This window comes from Sceloporus occidentalis, unplaced genomic scaffold (genome assembly GCF_023333645.1).
Source record: "Sceloporus occidentalis isolate IW3139 unplaced genomic scaffold, rSceOcc1.0.p SCAF_269, whole genome shotgun sequence".
Lineage (NCBI taxonomy): Eukaryota > Metazoa > Chordata > Lepidosauria > Squamata > Phrynosomatidae > Sceloporus > Sceloporus occidentalis.
Window position 1 is genome coordinate 342,194 of NW_028317249.1, and position 21,282 is coordinate 363,475.

The 21,282-nt window shown below is 38.6% G+C and overlaps 1 protein-coding gene and 1 pseudogene across 1 annotated transcript in view; both read left to right on the top strand.

Moving 5' to 3' along the window:
- The window catches only part of LOC149275728 (polypeptide N-acetylgalactosaminyltransferase 9), a 111,407-nt gene extending 102,579 nt beyond the window's left edge, over positions 1 to 8,828 (top strand). Inside the window, exons 9-11 of the mRNA XM_089504384.1 lie at positions 2,218 to 2,313; positions 7,366 to 7,533; positions 8,682 to 8,828. Of these exons, the coding sequence (XP_089360510.1) occupies positions 2,218 to 2,313; positions 7,366 to 7,533; positions 8,682 to 8,828 (411 nt within the window). The remainder of the gene's footprint in view (positions 1 to 2,217; positions 2,314 to 7,365; positions 7,534 to 8,681) is intronic.
- Positions 8,829 to 16,758: 7,930 nt separating this feature from the next.
- LOC149275729 (uncharacterized) lies at positions 16,759 to 19,415 on the top strand (annotated as a pseudogene).
- The last annotated feature ends 1,867 nt before the right edge of the window (positions 19,416 to 21,282 follow it).

Consider the following 21,282-nt stretch of genomic DNA (forward strand, 5'->3'; position numbering starts at 1 on the left):
AATGTAATTTTACTTTGCTACATGATATGATCAGCCCTCTCTCTGTGCCTGTGAAAGGACATTATGTGCAGCAGGCACTGGCGGTCTACTCTGAAGACCTTGTCATTGAAAAAAGATACTTGTCCCCTGGTGCTGTTGCCTGTAATTGCCTATAACTTTAAGTAGTGTAATGTATCTAAAACCTAGATCTCTAATCTGTCCAGCCTGCTGCCTAGTGGATTTAGCTCCAGACAGACCTCCATGCACTGAAAGTACTCACATTAATTTCAGACGGAGTATTTTCCTGCAAGGGAGTCAATCAGTGGCATGAAAACTGGGCCACAGCGAGCCCAACTCATAAGGTTTAACTCCTTATTTCTAACTGGTTGGAGAATGCAAACCATACTTTGATATGTATTCTTTGTTGGTGAGGTTGCATGGGACATTAGAATGAGGCCTTACTTATTAAATGTAAAGTTTGCAGAATTATTTTCTTAAAACTTGAGAAGAAAGAAGGCCTTCTCTTATGTAAAGAGCGAGTAGCCAAAAAACCCCCCACATTTTGGAACAAGCTGGCATCAGCAGGCAAGTTAATAATTTTTTCTTCTCCTTTTAAGAAATAGTTCTGCAAAACGTACTTTTAATACAAGTACGGTCTTCCTTATCTAAACACATTTCACACCATTTTAATCAGGAGCTCAAGCAGTCATTGGATACACTGACCATTTACTTCAGATAATTTGGATTTGCTGGTAAAACACAAACTCAGACTGTAATCCATTAGATGGCTTGTGTGCCTGTAACACCATGGGTAGGTGTCCTATGGACATAGAATATAACTAATAATTGTGGGATGGTTAATGTGCAATATCCATCATAGGGGATTTAAGAACAAAACTAAATTAATCCATATAACATTATTGCATTTAGTTTAATGGACGTAAATCTGCTTGATTTGCAATTTTTTGGATGATCATTCATCAGTTTCTGACCAATTCACACCTCTCTGCATAAAAGAAAATGGGATTTAGAGGACAGAGCAAACTAAAGTAATTGAACCTCACATCTGTCAAGATTAACTCACATTCCTGAATTAAAACATACCATGACAAATTAGCCTTCTAGCTTTTGTACTCACAACCCTGTTAGCGCCAGAGAGGCAGTGTTTAGCGGAATTTCTTCATCAGAACCTGAGGAATTACTGGATTTGTGTTAAGAGCAATAATGCTCAAATGAAATAAGCTTAATGTGTCATATATATATATATATATATATATATATATATATATATATATATATATATATATATATATATATATATATATATATATATATATACACATACACACATATATAATGACAAACCGTAGCAGGAGGGCCATACATGTCACTTTTAGGGGTCCTAAGCAAAGTCCTCTAGGGCAATCAGTCTTGGGAACACTAGCTTGTAACAAAACAGATCTTTATTTTTAATTGCTGAAACCCCAAAAACCAAATCATAAAAAGAAAACCTAGCTCCCAATTGGAGCCCTCTCTAACTGAACTATGCTGGTCCAGACTGACCAGCCTAATCACCCACTAACTCAACCTCCCAGCCAGACCCAGCTATGCCAGGCTCTGGAAAACCTCCCCAGACAGCACACAAATGTCCAGGCAGGCATTGCCTCACTTGGCTCAGGGATGGTCTTCTTGTTCAGGGCCTCTCCTTGCCCTGGGAGCGCAGGGAACTTCCTTTTTCCCCTACAGTCTCTCTGAGTATCAGGCTCCAGGGGTTTTTAAGGCCCAGCACCTGTGCCTGACGACGGCCCCATAGGAATCCCAGACCGGATCCTGCGGACTTCTTGCCTCCTGGAAAACCCGGCATGGCATTTCCACAAAATGGGGAAACGGAGCATTGGCCCACCCTGCTCTCCAATTGCTCCACCCCAGGGACCCATATTTATGATCTGGATAGCACTTGTACCCAAATGCCACACTAAGCATCTCCCTGGGGTTTACACTGTCACAATATATATATATATATATATATATATATATAAAGCAATGACGGAAAATAACCTATGTTATTTGTGTGTTTCCTATTTATATGACTTGTATAATGTAAAAGCAGAATCTACATACTTGTATTTCAAGTGTGCTGTGAGAACAGGTGCTACTTGGTGCACAAGTACTAGATCCAATCCAATAGATCCAATAAGAGCATATTATAGCTGAAACTATCTGTTGTTTTATTTCCAGCTTCGAAACAGCAAAGCAACTGGTTACTGTTTAGATCAAGGATCAGAAGATGACAACAAAGCCATTCTGTACCCCTGTCACGGCATGTCGTCACAGGTAAGCATGTCCCAGCTCATTTAATGAGGTTGGGAATCTTTTTAGGGTGAATTATAATGGTACCCAAGAGCGGTGACATATTCTACCTTGGCAGCCTAGGGTGGCAGGTCAAGAGAGGCGGCAAAACCGGAGGGGGTCAGCACCCCGTTGTCCCGCTGCTCAATAGGTCTATACTTACATTAGGTCAAGGGCTGCGTGAAAGGTAAATACGTTGCTACCAAAGAGCATAATAGGCACAATGCCTACACCTACTTTGCACCTAACACTTTGCATGTAGCCATTTCGGGGGGGGGGGCAGAAACCCTAGAAATATTGCAACATCACTAGTTTTTATGTCTTTATAGTGCCCAAGTTCACGTATTTTTTTTTTATGACTTTCAGATTTCAGAAACTGTTTTTCCCCATTCATTTAACAAGTTAGCTGCCAGACTGGTTTGCATTTCAGATTCCCACCATGATAGTCTTGACATACCCCTTGAATATATGTATTGTAAGAAGTGCTGCGTAAATTCTTGGCTCTATATAAATAAAAGATAATAATAATAATGATTTGTCCCAGTTGGCAAGAAGTAAGTTAACGTCCTTTAATTAAACATGTCCTCATTTACCTTGTACATGTTTGTCTTTATAAAGACTAAAAGTGCAGGTTCACTACTTAATAAAAAAGATTATATTTTATGCCAGAAGTAATGAAAAAATACATATATTTATGTAATTAAAGTATGAAAAACATTGACTTGGGCTTTCTTGCGACAGTAAAAAAATACTCTTTTTCCCTTGTTTATTGTTCAGGCATATCTTAATAGCATTTCCTGTCTGTATAGGTATATTTAACTAAGCATAAATTTTCCTATTACCAACAGCAGCGCTGCCCTATAAATTTAAGATAACGTTCAGCTAAACACTTTGTTTTCATAATAGCTATATGTGAATGCCTTCTTCTCTGCAACAGTATTTCTTCTTAAAGATCACAGCCAATAAATACCGGTATACACAATGGAAAATATTGTTAAAGAACTAAGCTTCTTCTGGCCCTTCAAAGGCTAATGCCAAAGGTCAAATACACTGTATGGACAAAAGCATTGGGACACCTGACATTGCATTCTAAATACATAGACATTAATATGCAGTTGGTGGCCTCTTTGCAGCTATATCAGCTTCTACTCTTCTCGAAGGCTTTCCACAAGATTTTGGAGTGTTTCTGTGGGAATTGTTGCCCATTAATCCAGTAGAGTATTTTTGAGTTCAGGCACTAATGTTAGATGAGAAAGCCTGGCTTGCAATCTTCATTCCAGTTCATCCCAAAGGTGTTGGATGGGGTTAAGGTCAGGGCTCTGTCTGGGCCAGTCATGGTTTTTCACACCAAACTCATCCAACCATCTCTTTATGGACATTGCTTTGTGCACTGGTCACAATCATTCTGGAATAGAAGAGGGCCTTCCCCAAACTGTTCCCACTAAATTGGAAGCATAGCACTGTCCAAAATGTCTTGGTATGCTGAAGGGGCCATACACAACATTTTGGAAAGGAGGAACCTTAGGAGAGGAAAAAGGAGCATAGGTGATTTGCCATAGTGAAGCGAGGACTGCCCCTACTTCACATTTGTCTCCCAAAGAAGAATACTCCATTGTCTGTCACTGTCATAATTCATGTGTCCCAGGCAGCTGCTGGGGAAGCCTGGCGCTAAGATGGCTATTTTACTATAAAGGGAACAAAGTGAACTGTATAATAGCATCTAACATTTAAACTGATGTTACAAGGGATTTCTAAGGTAATGAAATACAAATAAGGATGATTGATTATTGTGTTTCAGATGTGTTTCAAATCCCACCGAATTACTGGGTAACATGGCTAGGTTTGCCATGTACCTGCCCCCAGGGCCTGACTGGGGATGTCTACGCAGCACTGGCAGGACCAGTGGCTGACAAATGGCGTATGTGAAATTACTGGCTGGTTATACACAGCCGCACATTACGTTTTTATACTGATGCAGCATATACTGGAGTTGCAGTATCAGTAAGTATGCGGCCCTAACGTCTACTGGCCAGTGAGGGGCTGCTCCTCTGCCTGCCCCAAATAGGGTTGGGTGCATAGGTGATATTACTGCACTGGTTCATGGAAATATAAAGTCTGAAGAAACTGTTATAAAGAATTGATTTTGGTAAACGAGGTCAATCACGTTGCTTTGCTAGAACTGTCCAGCAAAACCTCTAGAGTTTGCTTTAAGTGGCTGGCACTAGTGACACACTGAAGTGTATGTGTAGGAGTCAAGATTCTGATTACAGAAAGGCAGACAATGACAGGCTCACTTCTCTGACAGACTTGCGTGGGGAGACATTTTCTGTAATTGGATTTTACTTTCATCCTTCACTCTTTCTTTTGAGTTCACTGTTTGCACTGAATAAATCTTTTTTGTCCCAAATAAGTTTGTTCACTTTTACTTTGTTAGCACAACACTACATGTCAACATTTCCATAAATTATATATAAGTAGATTTTAGAAAAGAGAATCCACTTCAATTTGGTTAATGTCCTGTTGAGAGTTTGTAAAAATATTTTTATTAAAATCTAATACAGTAATATGTATTTCAATGGAAAATTTTGTGAAACCAATTGGCTTTAAGGTGAAAATTATTTTAATCTCTGCCCGGCACAGAATTGAGGTTCCGTAGGATTGGTGAATACTGGGTATCTGCCTCTTAGAGAATGGCTGATATAAATCAGCACTGATCATAATTATTGTGTTTAATACATCACTTCCCTAATAAAGAATCCATACGCTGCAGCTGGCGTATAGTCACATTTACTTGTCCAAGAGACACCGTACTCCTGTGCTTTAAATCATATATCTGACCCAATTTATTCTTCTAGTGTTTTCACTTGAGTCCCTAAAGAGAGGTGTTTCCCCTACCATGAACTTAACATGCAACATTAGAAACTGGATTTGCAGAACTAATAAATGTTCAAACTAAAAATCATTATTTAATCATGTTAAATTTTGCCTTTATAATTTTAGCTGGGAACACCTAATTGTTATGTGGCACAAAAGCAACCATTAATAGGTTATAGAAGATGAAAGAAAATCTTTAAAGTTTGTGCTTTTAAGTGATTAAAAAGAGAGAGAATAACATCATGGATTTGCTAAGGTTTATTTGCTTAACATACTTAATATTTTGTCTAAGTGGGACTGCACCTTTAAGTCCAATGTGAATAAAAGTAGCAAAAAATTGATCTATTCTCTGATTATATTTGATATTACGTAATACTATCAAGAAGTAATTTATTGCTTGCTTTAGATAGCTTCCATACTATTGTTATCTTAATAATGTATCACATAACGCATTTATTCTGCCTCTTAGCATTGAACACTGTAAATATTATAACCCGGCTTGTCAATGGAATAACAGGGGCTTGGAACAGACCTGCATCATGCATATCCAACAAGTACTTTTTCAGCTGTTTCCATGCTGAAATGCTCAATGCTGCAACTCAGCCATCATAGAGCTCCATAGGGTACATGTTAGTTTCTTTCGTCTCTGGCCTACACCTTATAACGATCATGAAATGTTCCTATGGTAATTCCTGTCTATGTTAATAGAATTCCTATCCTTAATTTATTTAATCCCCCCCTCCAAAGCTGCATGCTAAATGGCCATACTAGGTGAACTACCTCAGTCATGTGTTCAGTTGTATGTCCTCTCTGAAATTCATGGTGTGAATAAAAGTAGCAAAAAATTGATCTATTCTCTGATTATATTTGATATTACGTAATACTATCAAGAAGTAATTTATTGCTTGCTTTAGATAGCTTCCATACTATTGTTATCTTAATAATGTATCACATAACGCATTTATTCTGCCTCTTAGCATTGAACACTGTAAATATTAAAACCCGGCTTGTCAATGGAATAACAGGGGCTTGGAACAGACCTGCATCATGCATATCCAACAAGTACTTTTTCAGCTGTTTCCATGCTGAAATGCTCAATGCTGCAACTCAGCCATCATAGAGCTCCATAGGGTACATGTTAGTTTCTTTCGTCTCTGGCCTACACCTTATAACGATCATGAAATGTTTCTATGGTAATTCCTGTCTATGTTAATGGCATTCCTATCCTTAATTTATTTAATCCCCCCCTCCAAAGCTGCATGCTAAATGGCCATACTAGGTGAACTACCTCAGTCACGTGTTCAGTTGTATATCCTCTCTGAAATTCATGGTGGCAGGAGACTTTTGAGTGCCATCCGATCATTTTATTTCTAAAAATGCCTGTGGGTATCACTTTAGAAGTGGCAAGTATACAGTGCCTCTGTTGTACATTTCTGTTTGGGACACTTTTCTTGATAATTACTGAAGGTAGGATATGCTGATAACATAAGAGAATTATAAGCATAGAATTTAATTCCAAGAATCCAATATTCAAAATATACAATACTTTCACACACAATCTTCTTTAAACATAATTAAATTAAAAATCATCCTTAAGGAAACTCAAATTGTAAAAAGATGATATCTTAATTTAATTTTGAAAATATATTATTTAACAAATTATGCTTAACATTCTTAAACTGACATGGGTTCATTTGTGAGCTGGGTTAACCAACTCAATCTATGATCCATTTTCATAAAATTATTCTGTTAAGTGCTTTCATCCGAGTACATGTTTTATATAGGGCCTGGGTGCCCCTTTAACAAGTCCCTTTTGTAATGTCCCACTGCAATAAGCACCCTTATCTTTTTTTCTCCCAAACTCTTAGTGATTCTGCATAAATGCTTTAAATGAAACTGGCAGGGGGTATCACCTTACTGTACAACCTCCCCACCAGGGAGATCAGAAATTCACAGTGGGTGCCAGGGATGGACAGAAATTATCATACAGATACATCATTATGCTCGACATCTTGGTTATATATGGTACGTCAATAAAAAAAAAACAGCTAAAAGAAGACGTTGGTAGTCATCCAGCATGTTGAGTGGTACAGTTATAACATTAAACTATATCCATTGCTGCCACCAGGCACTTATGTTCTTTTTCTGCTTGCTTTCGAGCAGCTGGTACGTTATAGCATGGAAGGCCTGCTGCAACTTGGCCCCCTGGGTTCCACAGCCTTTTTACCTGATACAAAGTGTCTGACTGACGATGGCAAAGGAAGAACTCCAACCCTAAGGAAGTGCGATGACATTCCAAGACCTACTCAGAAGCTCTGGGATTTCACACAGGTAAGAAACCTTTCAATTAGAATTGTTCAGCCATTCTATTATCAATCTAATCTCCCAATCAATATTGCCGTTAAAATATGAGCCTATAAAATATGTGGTCCTGATGAATAAATATATCAGACCCCCTCCATGTATGTGGTAAATCTAAAATGCAGTGAGATTTTGCCATGGCAATCTGCAGTGAAACTATATATATATATATATAGATATAGATATAGATATATATAGCACAAAATTGGTGGCTATTTATAAAGGTAGGCTACATTTCATGTACATGTAGTTTGAAGTATTGTATTTTCTTACATGCAACTTAACATCTTAACTGCTTTATGTGTTGAGCTCATTGTTTCAATTTTGCTTATCTAGTGTGTTCCCAGAAAAGGTTCTATTTTAAGGAACTCTTTATTTTTACCTTCATTGTTATTTATAATTGTGGTATGATTTTTGTAGAGCAGTGCGATTCCCTCCAACACATGCTACTCGCTCTCAGTTTTGAAAACAAAAACAGCAGGATAAAAAAATCAGTGGATTCAAAGAAGACTTGTCCCTGAAAAAAAAGAGAGTTCAAGAGTTACTAAAATTTGATATGGTAAAAGCTTAAATTGGCCTTTGGATACTAAGAAAAACTAAATTGCCCCAATAATTGGGATAAGAAGAATGGATTTTGCCCAAGAGTAAATTGAATCTTTAATTGACGTTAATCACTTTTATTGGGTCAACATAGAAAAAAAGCTGTAAAGTTATATAAGCTTTTGGGTCTTCAGGGGTCTTTTCTTCAGATGGAAATAGTAATTAGTAAAAGGTAATTAGAACATATCTAAATCTATCATTATTCAGAACACGTTTTGTATTGGTGTATTTGGTTATGGGAGCATTAAGCAGACCACCACCTTGTATGCTTTCAAAATTTTGACATACTGAAAACAGACAACCTTTTTTTATAATTGGCTTGTCATTCAAAATTATTTTCATCAAATATCGTTTTAAAAGCTAGAGGTTCCAGAATGATGTTATATTGCAATACTATTCATCATTAGGCCTCTCAGACACCACAAGGAACATCAAATTATTACAGTTTGTACAATTTGGAATTGGCCTGCTAAGGGTTTATTATTAAGGGTTTTCATCTGTTTTTGTCTATAATACAGAACAGTCCCATTGTAAGCCGAGACACTGGTCGCTGCCTGGAAGTAGAGATGTCCAAGGATGCTAATTTTGGACTACGGCTGGTAGTGCAAAGATGCTCAGGGCAGAAATGGATAATAAGAAACTGGATAAAACATAGTCGAAATTGATGCTTATTCCCACTTAGACACAACATATACAAAAAGTGATGCCTTCTTGGATCAGTGTGGCAATAGAGGACATATAGTATTTGCGGACCTCTGGACAAAGCATGATAATGGACCCTTCACCAAGTACGCTGGTTGCAATGGATCTTCTATGGAAAGTCTATCAAAAATACTGAAGGTTTAGAAATCATTGAAGTGTATTATAAGTTTAAAGAATGACATGGGTGAAATAATTACTTTTCTGCTGGTACACTACATGTTACAGACTGGTGCACAACTCCTACAATGAATTATCATGTGCCTTTTTATTGTACTTCCTATACAAGAAAACAAAGCATCCCTCACATCAGCATGTATGATTAATTGTGCTAATTAATATGTAAATATAATGCAGATGTAAATTAGCAATAATCACCAATGGGCTAGGCAAGAGCTGATACCCCACATTGTTTTTTGTTTTTTGCATAAAGTGTTACATGAGCCTTTGTATAAAATAAGTTATTTATTTTCACTGTAAGCGTGAATTCAACAAGTATCCAGCATTACAGATTGGGGACTTACCAACTATTTTTGATGCAAATTATTTATTGTACGTTAAGTACATCTTAATTAGCGTTCCACCATTAGATGACGAACCAAAAGGCAACCTAGGCTATGGATTTGATTCCCTGTAATTGGATCCATTGGAAACACAGGGTCATGTATACTAGGCTTGCCCTCCCTGTATTTAGAATTAATTATAAATGCAAAGTGTTTAAAGTCCGGATTTAATATTTTCTACGATCATTGGTCAATCAGTTTTAATATGCATCAGTGTTACTTTATTGTACACCTTCAAACTGATTGATAGAAAATTACATCTCTGAAACTGATCCTTCTGACACAAAAAGTTCCAAAAAATGAAAATTTGTACCTCTTCCCTAAATACAACATGTAGAAGTTGTAAGCCCTGAATTTTCAATGGTCTTAAGCATCTACTATACTTTTACTGCTGCTTGGTTAGTAGACATTGCCACCAGCATGGAATGTTATGTCGTAAGTGACCAAACAATTCCAATTGTTGAAAACACCTTCCAAAAAAGTGAATTCCATTACTTAACTCAATAATAGAAGCACACTAGCTCCAAAATACCTGTAGTGGCACAGTCTTCAGATTTATCAAACTGGTAAGACTTAAAGAAAATCTCTGTAGATGCATAAACAACAGAATAGAGAGTTTCACATTGCTAGCTTCTTATCAAACGGCTTTACAGCTTTAAACAACTATACTTTACAGTATTTTAAGAAGTGTATTGCAGTCTGTCCCAACAGATATACCAACTTTCTGATCCTTGAAATAATGTTTCTTATTGCCTCTGGTTATGCACCATCTTTGAAACAATGATTCAAAATGATTTTATGTTTCTAGAATTCATGGTTATTTTAGCTTCATGAATATTAACTTTTTCTGTGGCTACATTTATACACCCTTTAACATCTTCTTTTACTTTAGAATGTCACTTGCCTTTAAGCACCTGTCCAATGGAGATTATTGTACCCTATCTTTCATCAGAAAAAGCATATTCTTCATTATTCGGGCAGAGGGATATAACACCAGTGCACCAGCTAGGTTGCTTGTGTTTTGGACATACATGAAACCTGCTGGAAATTATGTTTTACAAGGAGAAAATTACTTAAATCACAATTTCGATTCCTGAAACACTTCACAATAATAAAATGTCTCCCATTGTTTGTGTCTGCTGTTGTATTTTATCGGTAATAATAAATAAGCCAGTCCGACAAAGCTGCAGCATTTTGCAATAAAAATGTGCTAGAATGTCAGTGTTAACCAGTGCAGGACAAATCCCAGGAGCCAAGTAGCCATGGCTCTTAAAGTTTTACTGATAGCTTCTAACTTTCTGTGTGATTTTATATTGCTCTCTATAGACGAATTCCCTTATGGTTCCTAAAAAATTCCAAATGCTTTCTGAAGGTGTTTATAAAGCCCTTAAATTCTATGGAAAGTTGTCTGGTCTTGTAATGAGGACACTAAGCAATTTGTTATAGCCAACCACAGAGGGCACTACAAAATCTTGTCATTTCATCAGTAGCCATGTTAGTTCAGTGATCTGGTGGATTTGTGATTTTTATTAGTCACACCCATGAATAAAGTATCAGCCATCAGGTTTAAGTTGAGTTGGCAGCCCACCGCTAAAAAAGGAGCTGCCTGTTCCCTTCGCCATTTGAGAGCACTTATAGTTTTACTACTATTATTACTAACCATGTGAATTTACTAAACACCTACAATTCTACTTTGAAGTAGTTTAGAAAAACATATGACATACCAATACATGAGGGTTCAGCAATTCATATCTGAGTGACCAACTCATGCTGTCTACCTAAAGATATTGTAACCAACTTACCTGCATCTGAGGTGTTTCTCCTACTACCCACCGCCATCGCTGAAGAGGATCCGTGTCTTGCCGAGCCATCCCTAAGATGGCCGACCTGCGTTTCTTGCCCATCAGCAAGTGCACGCCACATTACAACCTGCTGCGAACTGCGCATGCGCAGCCTGAAAATTAAAGAGATACTAACCTATTTTCTCCACACCCCAGCAATTACCTGGGGCTATTTAAGGACACCTTAGCTGACCACTCATTGTCTGTCAAAGAGTTTCTTTGTTAGTACTCTGTTTTGACCTTGGCTTGTTCCAGTTTACCCTGCCTGCTTCTGTCCTTGACCTTGGCTCAGCTTCTTGGTTATCCTGCCTGCTCCTGCCCTTGACCTCGATCTTGTTTTTGACTACTCTACCTGTGGCTGTGTCCGCCTATCCTGGTTTGTGTCTAGGCTCTGCATTGTGGATCCCCAGCTGCCGGTTCTGCCTATTCCCTGTCGGTTACAGATATTGGACTGATTTATGAAGGCGCCAATATGGGGGAAAAGTGAGTGTGCCATTGTATAATTATTTTTGCAATAAGTCACATTATGACAGCCACAAGAGAAAATGTATAAAGGGTGGAAAAATTATTTATATATCAATATGCTACAAGCCTGATTATAAGTAGTGTCGCTCTAAGTCTGTGGGCTAAATTGACCCCATCAAGTTCTCTTTAGATATCTGAAACTATTGTCGTTCTAACAGTTTTGCCAAAAGTTTAAAGAAAGATGCCCACCAAGCCACCTTAAGTGAATATATCAAATCACAAATGCTCAATTTTTAATTGGCAAGAGTGAACTCTACACTAATCCCAGCAGGGTTAATACAGAAATTATCATTTTAATGACAATTTTAGTAGTCATGAAAAAAACCTTTCCTCACATGTTATAAACAAATTTAATCAAGTAATTCAAAACTGTTTTAGATTTGAATAATGTTAGAAATAAAATAATACATTTCAGGAACATATTAGAGGAGTGAGCCAATCTTAAGTACTTTTATCATTTTCTTCAAAACAATGCAGTCTTAGATGTTTCTCTGTTAGATCATATATATATTCCATGTTTGTAATTGCTATCAGCAGCAGTTTTATAGTTAAACATTTTTGATACATTATACTGTCAGTGTGGGAAGTCAATAAATAAACCCTCATGCATCATCTTTCGTTTGTTCATATATCAGCTCGACAAATAACAGAACTGCAGAGGGCCATAACCAAGTTCATAATAAATATTAGTTCATTACTTTCATTACACGAGGGCTGTTTATCTAAGCTAGTCTTCCATCATATGGGTATAATTGCACATTACAACACCATTATAAGTTGGCACAAACAAAATCAAAGGACAGTGAACTTAGGTAAATTTGCATCATCTGTCCCTCTCAGTCCACAGTCATCTGAGGATAATAGGAGTTGATCACGCAATAATTACAGTTCTAACTAATCACACTGTACCATGTCATATATATAAAATTTACTGATGTATCATACAGCCTTGTAGATGACAAGTGCTAATTCTAGGTATACTTGTAGCTTGCAATATCTGGGTGACATAGGAATCTGCAGGCTGGGGATAACAGGGTGCACTTGCCCTCCTGTCAATAATTAACCTTTAGGGCATTTGGGTAAAGCAATCAGGAATGATGTAGATGAAAAAAAACAGGTGGTGTTAAGGTAATGAAGAAATAAATCAGTGTAACGTTAACATTTCCCCAAATTTGCTACCCATATTCGGAAATTTTGCAACTCCATAGCCTAATACCCATTCGAAATCCTCACACTATCCCTAGCTAGCTGTAATAAGAATCTAATAGGTCTTCCATAACAAGCATATTTACCAAACTAGACATGTGCAAATGGGCACAAATTCTGTTACCTGTTCATTTGTACATCGGGGTTATTTTAAATTTGAGAAATTCGTTGTCCGGCACCCACATTTACTCCATCTTCTTGTTTTACTTTCTCGTCTGTTCTATTTTCTCTCCTTTCTTCTCTCTCTTTGTCTACATCTCTGCAGACATAACTTCCCAGCAAAGTTCTGCCAAAATGTCAGAGCATCCGACGACGTCTTTCCCCCCCAATCCTCTAATCGGGGTACAGGACGTCACCAGACGCTCTGCCATTTTGATGGAAGTTCACACAAGGTTATCGTAGAGCAAAATGGCTGAGCTTCCGGTGACATCATCTCCCCGATCCTACAATCAGGGGGGAGAGGACTTGACATGAAGCTCTGCTATTTTGGTGGAGGTTTTCCAGAGAGGTCATATCGGTGGAGATGCATACAAAGAAAAAAGAAGAACAAGAAGATGTGAGACACAGAAGCGGAGCACAGAGGCATTCAGAGAGTGTGATAAAGCGGGAGTGAAAGAGCCTGTGGGGAAAATTTGTAGTTTTTTTGCTTTGTTTTTGTCAGTGTCGTGGGAGTTCTGGCCTAGTTTTCAGAGATATGCACAAATTGACAAAATCAGCTAATTTTGTTAAGTTTGCAATTTGTACAAATCCAAAAACACAAGTCTACACATAAAAGGTTACTTACTGGGTTGATGTCAACACTAGGTTACCATTTGTTAATCCCACCTCTGTTACAAAAACCTGTATTCCAAGAAAATCTTTGGAAAGTATCAACATTTATTAAATCTTTATTAAATCTAAAATGCAAAACCTGCATCTGTAGTCATGGCACAGGGTATCTGTAAAGTGTTTGGTAGTTGTATTATCATGCCTGAAAACTGCTGTTAACTTGATCTTCGCACAGGTTACTAGAGTAACCAGTAGCGTATCTATAGGGGGATGAGCGGTGAGACTGCCCTGGGCACACAAAGCAGAGGGTGCGGTGCTAGAGACAGACTGGCCTACTGGGGGATTTCCCAGTGGACTTCATCCCCTGGGGCTGATATTCTGGGCTGTGTCAAGGCGGGTGTGATGCATTCAGGCACCAGGAGCGCTGGTCTGCGTAGCAGGAGCCCATTGGCAGTAACCAACATTAAAGAATCTCCCCCAGCATTTTCAGGGTCCCTCAGGGCATAAAATACTTCTCAACTGTTCTAATGCAGCATCTAATACATTCATTAGTTAATAGCAGGTTTATGGTGTTTTTCCTTTTAGGAAAACTGTACATAACCTAGATGCCTCAGAATGCCATAATCCTATAAATTCACATCCTGGCTAAACCCAGATCTAATTTACATTTCCTTCACATACTGTATACTATTGTATCACATTTACAGGAAATAACACTACTTTGTTAGAATGCTTACTGTTAAGATGACAGGACAGAGTCCTTATATCATTTATCAGTATTATTTATATTTAGCACCTGAAGACCCTATGAGCCATAATTTTCAGAGGACAGCAGATGCTGTTTAGAATGCTGCTTATCTAGCCTGATTTTATGGCTCGATTTTTTTCCCCCCATACTGCTATACACTTCTCATTATTATGAGGTTTAGTATTCACAGCAGTGTTACATTCCACTACTCATTCCATGCACATTCTTTATATCTCATTCCCCTATCTGAATTGTAAAGAAAAAAATATAATCAGATGAGTAAAAAAGGCTGGTGTCTGCAGTTGGAAATGAAAAAGCCAGAGGAAGATGTTTACAAACCTTATGCCTAATAATCTTTCGGTTTCCCATTTATTGGCACAATAAGACAGCTGCAGACAGTGTTACTTTGACAACAGGGAGATGTTCTGTTAGAAATAGAAACGGGTTTGATGAACAACTGACCTATCATATTCTAAAGCATGTGTTAATGCAAGGGGTAGACCAGATGCTCCAGACTCTGTCTCCTTGTATTGCAAGTGGATGGGGAGCAGCTAGACTTTAAGGGGTCCAACCCAAAAACTAATTATATGAGACCACCTAACACAGGGCATTGTTTAAGTGGGGACTTTTATAAATTATTCCAGTTGCCAATCCTTACATATAGACCGCATCATGTTTTCTCCCCTTTCACAAATGCCCTCTGCTATTTTCTTTCATGCTCTGTATGGGATTTGCAGGGATGGGATGGGGGGGGGGGGTAAGTGCTGTGTTGTTGCTAAATTTTTGGGCCACATGGTGTTTTAAACTAGTCTTACCTTTTTGTCATAGCCTCACAGAGGAACTTCACAGTAACATATAAATACTCTCTATAGCTAGTTCCTATACAATGCAAGTAGAGCTCAAGAAATGGATTACCAGTTTGTACTGATTCCAACGGAGTCATTACTAAGACAACATTGGAAATTGCCTTGGATATCAAAGAATACATTGACATTTTTTCCTTGGGGGTAAAATATTAGCAGTGCCCAAAGGAAGGGGCATAGGCAGAAGAATATTAGTGGTATTAACAGCTGGGCAGCTGAAAAGTGGCCCAACCACCTCCCTTTTTCTGCTACTAATACTTCAAATTATAGAACCCAGTACTTGCTTTTTTCTGATGCTTTGTTCACTTATTTGCTTACTTTTACATCCTTGGAAATAATTACGCTCAGAAGTCTATCTCTTCTGTTGCTGACAACACAGTGCCCCATATGCTATATTCTGCCTTTGTGTCACATTTACCGTATTGGCTCAGATATAGGCCACCCCCGTATATAGGCCGCACCCTAAAAGTTTGGTGCTTTTTTAAAGCTGCGGGGGATCTGTATCCTAACCCCGCTGCCTGCCCGGCGCCCGGGACTGCATGTCCCGGGCGTCGGGCGCTAGACCCCGAATATAGGCCGCACCCCCACTTTAAGTCTTTAAAAAAAAGTGCGGCCTATATTCGAGCCAATACGGTATTAACACTAAACTGCAGCTGCCATACTCGCGAACATTCTAATTGTTATCCATTTGGAATACCATTACATAAGTTATGGTGGGTAAAGGTGATGGAAAACCCTTCGCGTAAAATTAAGGGGGTAGTAGAAGCATTATTAAACACTCATCTACAGACACCAGACAAGCCAGAAGGCTTGTTTTTCCCGCAGAAATCTCATGGTGCTGCCACAACCACAAAGGGATTCTGGGTAGGCACATGCAAATAAGGTCAACAATAGGTGATAATTCTAGCAGGAATGTCTACCCTGCAAAAAGACAATACAAAGACATTTGACCTGAAGTCAAGAGAGGCAGTTTACTGCATGAAACAAAGAAAGGCACTGACATGGGCAATGTGTTTGGCAGAGGTAAAATTAAGTGAAGTGCACAGGATGTGGTGCCCAGCCTTTGACTTCCACTTGATAAGTCAACAGAGGGCAAAATAAACATAGAAAAAAAGGTAGTGAGGGTGGGAAAGAATGAGTGGCATGTTAAGGGAAGGAGAAATGAGGAAAGAATAAAAATAAAGAATGGGAGTGAGCGATTACGGACACAAGAAAGAGATCTGTTTTAGGGTCTGAGAAGGAACAGTGTAAAGGGGCAAAAACATGATTACAAATATACAGACATGCCTTTTTTCCAAGCAGCTGTTGAGCTAATGGACTCCAATTATGCTCTGCCATCTTAGAAAGCATGTACCTGCTGCAGGAACGGGAAAGTCAGAGACATGGCTTACTTCATCTGCCCAGGATTTATAAGAGAACTCATTGACCCAGTTGACTACTTTCAGTATCACTCCTGGTACTGAGCCTGTTATGTGATGCTGGGAGCCAGATGGGCAAAGAGTCTTGCTCGTGAAAGTGTTAAGGTAAGAGAGATGGGGGAAAACAGTTAACTTTGCGGGGAAAAGAGGTTGAATGATGAATGGGTAGGAAAAAAAGATCCACGCCTGCCATTTATTGCAAAGTTTCTTTTAACTACAGTACACTATTATCTGTATCTGCTTGGCAATCTTTTATCAGAATGTTTGGTCCCTATCACTAATCTAGACCCATGAATTTACTGATATTAGAACTAATCAGATGACTTCAGAACTGTGTCTATTTACAACAAAATTGAGTGTTGTACATATTTTGCCTTTAAATCAGTTTTATGCCTCATGGTAGTTAGTGTGCCAAAGAGTTTATAATATACAGTACAGGGTGACCAGATGGATTCTTTAATCAGGAATGTCTATACAAAATGGCAGGGCTGATTTTATTGCAGAACTAAACATTTTCTAATGTTTCCCCAGTTAAAAGAAGCCATATGGTCACCCTAATAACATGCATCCACAGGACAAATTCCATAACATTTCTCTTATGGACATAGAGAAAATACAAGTATGTTGAATTGTCATGGAAACATCTCCTACCCTACTTTCACTGTTTACAAAATACATAATTATGTGGTAGTTAAGAAGAAAAAACTATAAATGTGTCATGTTTACTGTGTTTCTGTTACTTATGTTGTCCAGAATAATTAGAATGTAGTTAGGATGGCCAGTCGTTTAAGTGCCAGAAAGGCAGGCTCTACACGGCAATTAATTTGGGCATATAATGACACCAGCACTCATTTAATTACAGCACAAAGAAAAAGCAAAAAGCTTCAGGGACTGCTGGCCACACTGTTACATTGCGTTTCTTTCAGTGGCAAATTGTCAGGCTCAGGTGGGTGAGGCTCCTGTGGTAGTAAAGTATGAAGAAAGTAATTTTATTTTATTGAAGCTGAATTTTTCTTAATTTTATGATTATCATGATTATAATTATATTTTATTTCTTTAAAGGCGACAGTTGGATTGGCTGGTCAATATAACTGATGTAAATGTAGGTAGACATTTTGCAATGCCATTTCCTTCTACTAAACTATGTATTTGAAGAGGTTAGCAAATATGAATTCTTACCTGCATTTTGGTCTCTAGGGCACCAAAGGCCAAGGCTAAAAAAGAGTATCCTGAAGCCCACAGAGTAGTGAAGAGGAACATCAAGAAGGACAAGAGAGACTATGTGGATGAACTGGTGGAGCATGCAGGAAACAGCAGCAACATGAAACAGCTGTACAACACCACCAAGTGACTGTCTACAAAGATCAGCAAACCAGTATGACTCCACCAAACACATGCAGGGAAAAACCATCACAGGAATAGAAGAAAAGGTGAACGGATGGGTGGAACACTTTGAGGTACTCCTGAACAAGCCAGCACCACCAAATCTATCAGACATAGATCCAGCCAATGAGGAACCTCCCATCCAATTGTGGCAAGCCAACCAGAGATGAGATCAAGAGAATCATCACCCTGAGGAAGAAAGAGGAGGCTGGACCTCACGACATTTCAGCAGAGGCCCTGAATGCAGACTTAATTGCTTCAGTGAAGATGCTGTAGCCCTCTTTAAGAAGAAGAAATTCTGGAAGACTTGAGGAAGAGGTACCTCATCAAGATTCCTAAGAAAGGTGACCTCAGCCACAATGCCAGCTACAGAGGAATCACACTCCTGTCAGTGCCAGGAATGAAGGATGCCCTCAATCCACAACTATGAGATGAGCAGGCAGGCTTCTAGCAGAACAGATCATGCATGGACCAGATAGCAATGCTCCACATCATAGTTGAGAAGTCCTTGGTGTGGAATTCTTCATTGTACATCGAGACAGCGTTTGACAGCATTGATCGAGAGACCCTCTGGAAGTTCCTACTAAACTACGGCATCCCTGCCAAGTTGGTCACCCTGATCAAGAACTCATATGATGGAATGTCCTGCAGAGTGATCAATGAAGGACAGCTCACAGACAGCTTCCAGGTGCAAACCAGTCAGACAAGCCATTGATTGGATTGTGAAGACATCCATCAGCGAGCACAGAAGTGGATGTTGTGGACCAAGCTCAATTACCTGGACTTTGTCGATGACTTTGCACTCCTTTCACACAGCAAACAGCAGATCTATCAGCCAAGACCCAGTCACACTGGAAAAAGTGCAGTCCTTCACCTACCTGATCAGCATCATCAACCAGTTGGGTGGCACTGATGTAGATGTCGAGGCAAAGATTGGCAAAGGAAGATAACCTTCTTACAGCTCAAGAAAATCTGAAGCTCCAGAGAGCTGTCTCTGGCAACAAAGATTCGATTGTCCAATTCCAGTGTGAAGTCAATCCTACTGTATGGACCTTAAACCTGAAGGACAACAAAAACAACCATCAGGAAGGTACAGACCTTCATAATCAGCTGCCTCAGAAGGATTCTCCAGATCTACTGGTCAGACATCATCAGCACCAACCAACATCACTAGACCGTCACTAAGGTTGAACCCTCAAGGCAAGCGAAAAAGGGGCCATCTAAGAGATACATGGTGACAAGTCCTCAAAGCTGGCATCAAAAAAATAGGCTACACCTGGAACCAGCTAGAGAGAATGGCCTAGTACAGAGAACCCTGGAGATTTGTGGTTGGCGGCCATACCATCGTGGGGATGATGAGCATAAGTAAGCAAGTTGTTGCTCACAGGGCTATGGAGACAGGCTTTTTAAATAGATCAGGGCATATATACAAAGGATTTTTAGTAACAACTATAGCACCTTTAATGGTTTTGCAAATTATTAATGTGACAAATACCTTGCCTTTCCCTTACACTATAGGGCTCCTAATTAAAAAAATAATGAAAAAAAAAAGCTCTGTGTACATTACATTATTCCTAACTATATAGTGTGGTGACAATAATAATCCAAATTTCCTCTAAACTGTACCTTCTAGCATCCTTCCATAGATGAAAATAATATCATACGCACAGGAGCTTGCGTCTAGTAATTATATTCTCACAACAGCGCCATCGGATGCCAGGCAAAACATATTGGCTGAAGAAAGGTATGTCATTGTGTGCCAAGCAGAATTATTTCCAACAGCCATCAGCGGCATTCTAAAACACGCTTGTAAGACGGAAGCTATGAGACACAGATCGACGATGATTCATGGATTATACAAGGAGCTGGTTGTCCCTTTGCTGAGTGTAGTCTCAGACACCTCAGGGGAATTCATTCCAAATTGGAAACCACTGATTTGTTTGCTTGCGGAAAAGCAAGTGGTTTGCAGATTGAGAACAAAACAAGTGAAGAGAAAGAACTACAGAACTAGAGGCAGACAGTGAAACAGAAAAGGGAATGGTTAACTATTCATTTGAAATGCCTTCTGATTTTGCTTGAGGCATAGTACAAACATGTATGTTCCCATTTAACACAGATATTTTTGTTTTAGAATTCTATAAATTGGAATACAAAATCCTGTTCTATGAAAATTAAACAGCTCATCTAAATAATCTACAGACTGCAGACAATCAGGATGCACTATATGCATTCAGAGCACAGACACAACCGGTAAAAAATATTGAGAATGGAAAATGCTAGATTGTTGTAGGTGGCAAGGATTTTCTCTCTAGATTTGTTTGTGTTTAATGTGTCTACACAGTGTGCTTTCTCATCCTTCATCAGATGAGCAACAGTTGTGGGGGTTACTAAAAAAAATGCTAGTAATGATCATATTCATGGCTACAAAAATCAATCTAAAATAGATTTTAGGACATCACACAATGTAGCAAAAAAACTGTAACCCTCAAAAGGGCCAGATTGTCTGCAGAAAAACAGTAATTCAATGTTTAAAAATATATATTTTTTTTATAATTGCAATGTATCGGATGGCCTGTATTTTTCACACTAAAAAGTAATATTGCTCTTCATTATCTGTACGTCACTGATATCAGTGTAAGATTATCCGTTCCAATAATGTTCCAATGCAGAAAATCGTTGGGATCTCTTATTAATTTTCAGACAATTTTAAGCACTTCTTATTCTTGCGATTCTTTCTTAATGCATTCTTAGGATTCTTCTTACATAACTGAGGTTATATGAGAGCTGAGGTTTCACTGTATAAAATAGACAGTACTGCAACTCTTTACTAAATGCTCCCCAGATTGCACCCACAGTGGTTTCCTCGCAGTCTCAGTCTTCTCTTGATCCTCCCATTTTTTCTTCCATTTCTCTTTATCTCAGCTCTCCCTTTGCTTTTGAGCTATCCTCTTTCCATTTATCTCTCTATCTCTATATCGCTCCCATTTCTCTTCCTCTCCCCTTTTTTTATCTCTCCCCTTCTTTTTACTCCCCCTTCTCATTATATCTCCCTTTTCTCTTTATCTCTCCTTTCTATCTCCCCCTTTCTTTCTATCTCTCCTCCTC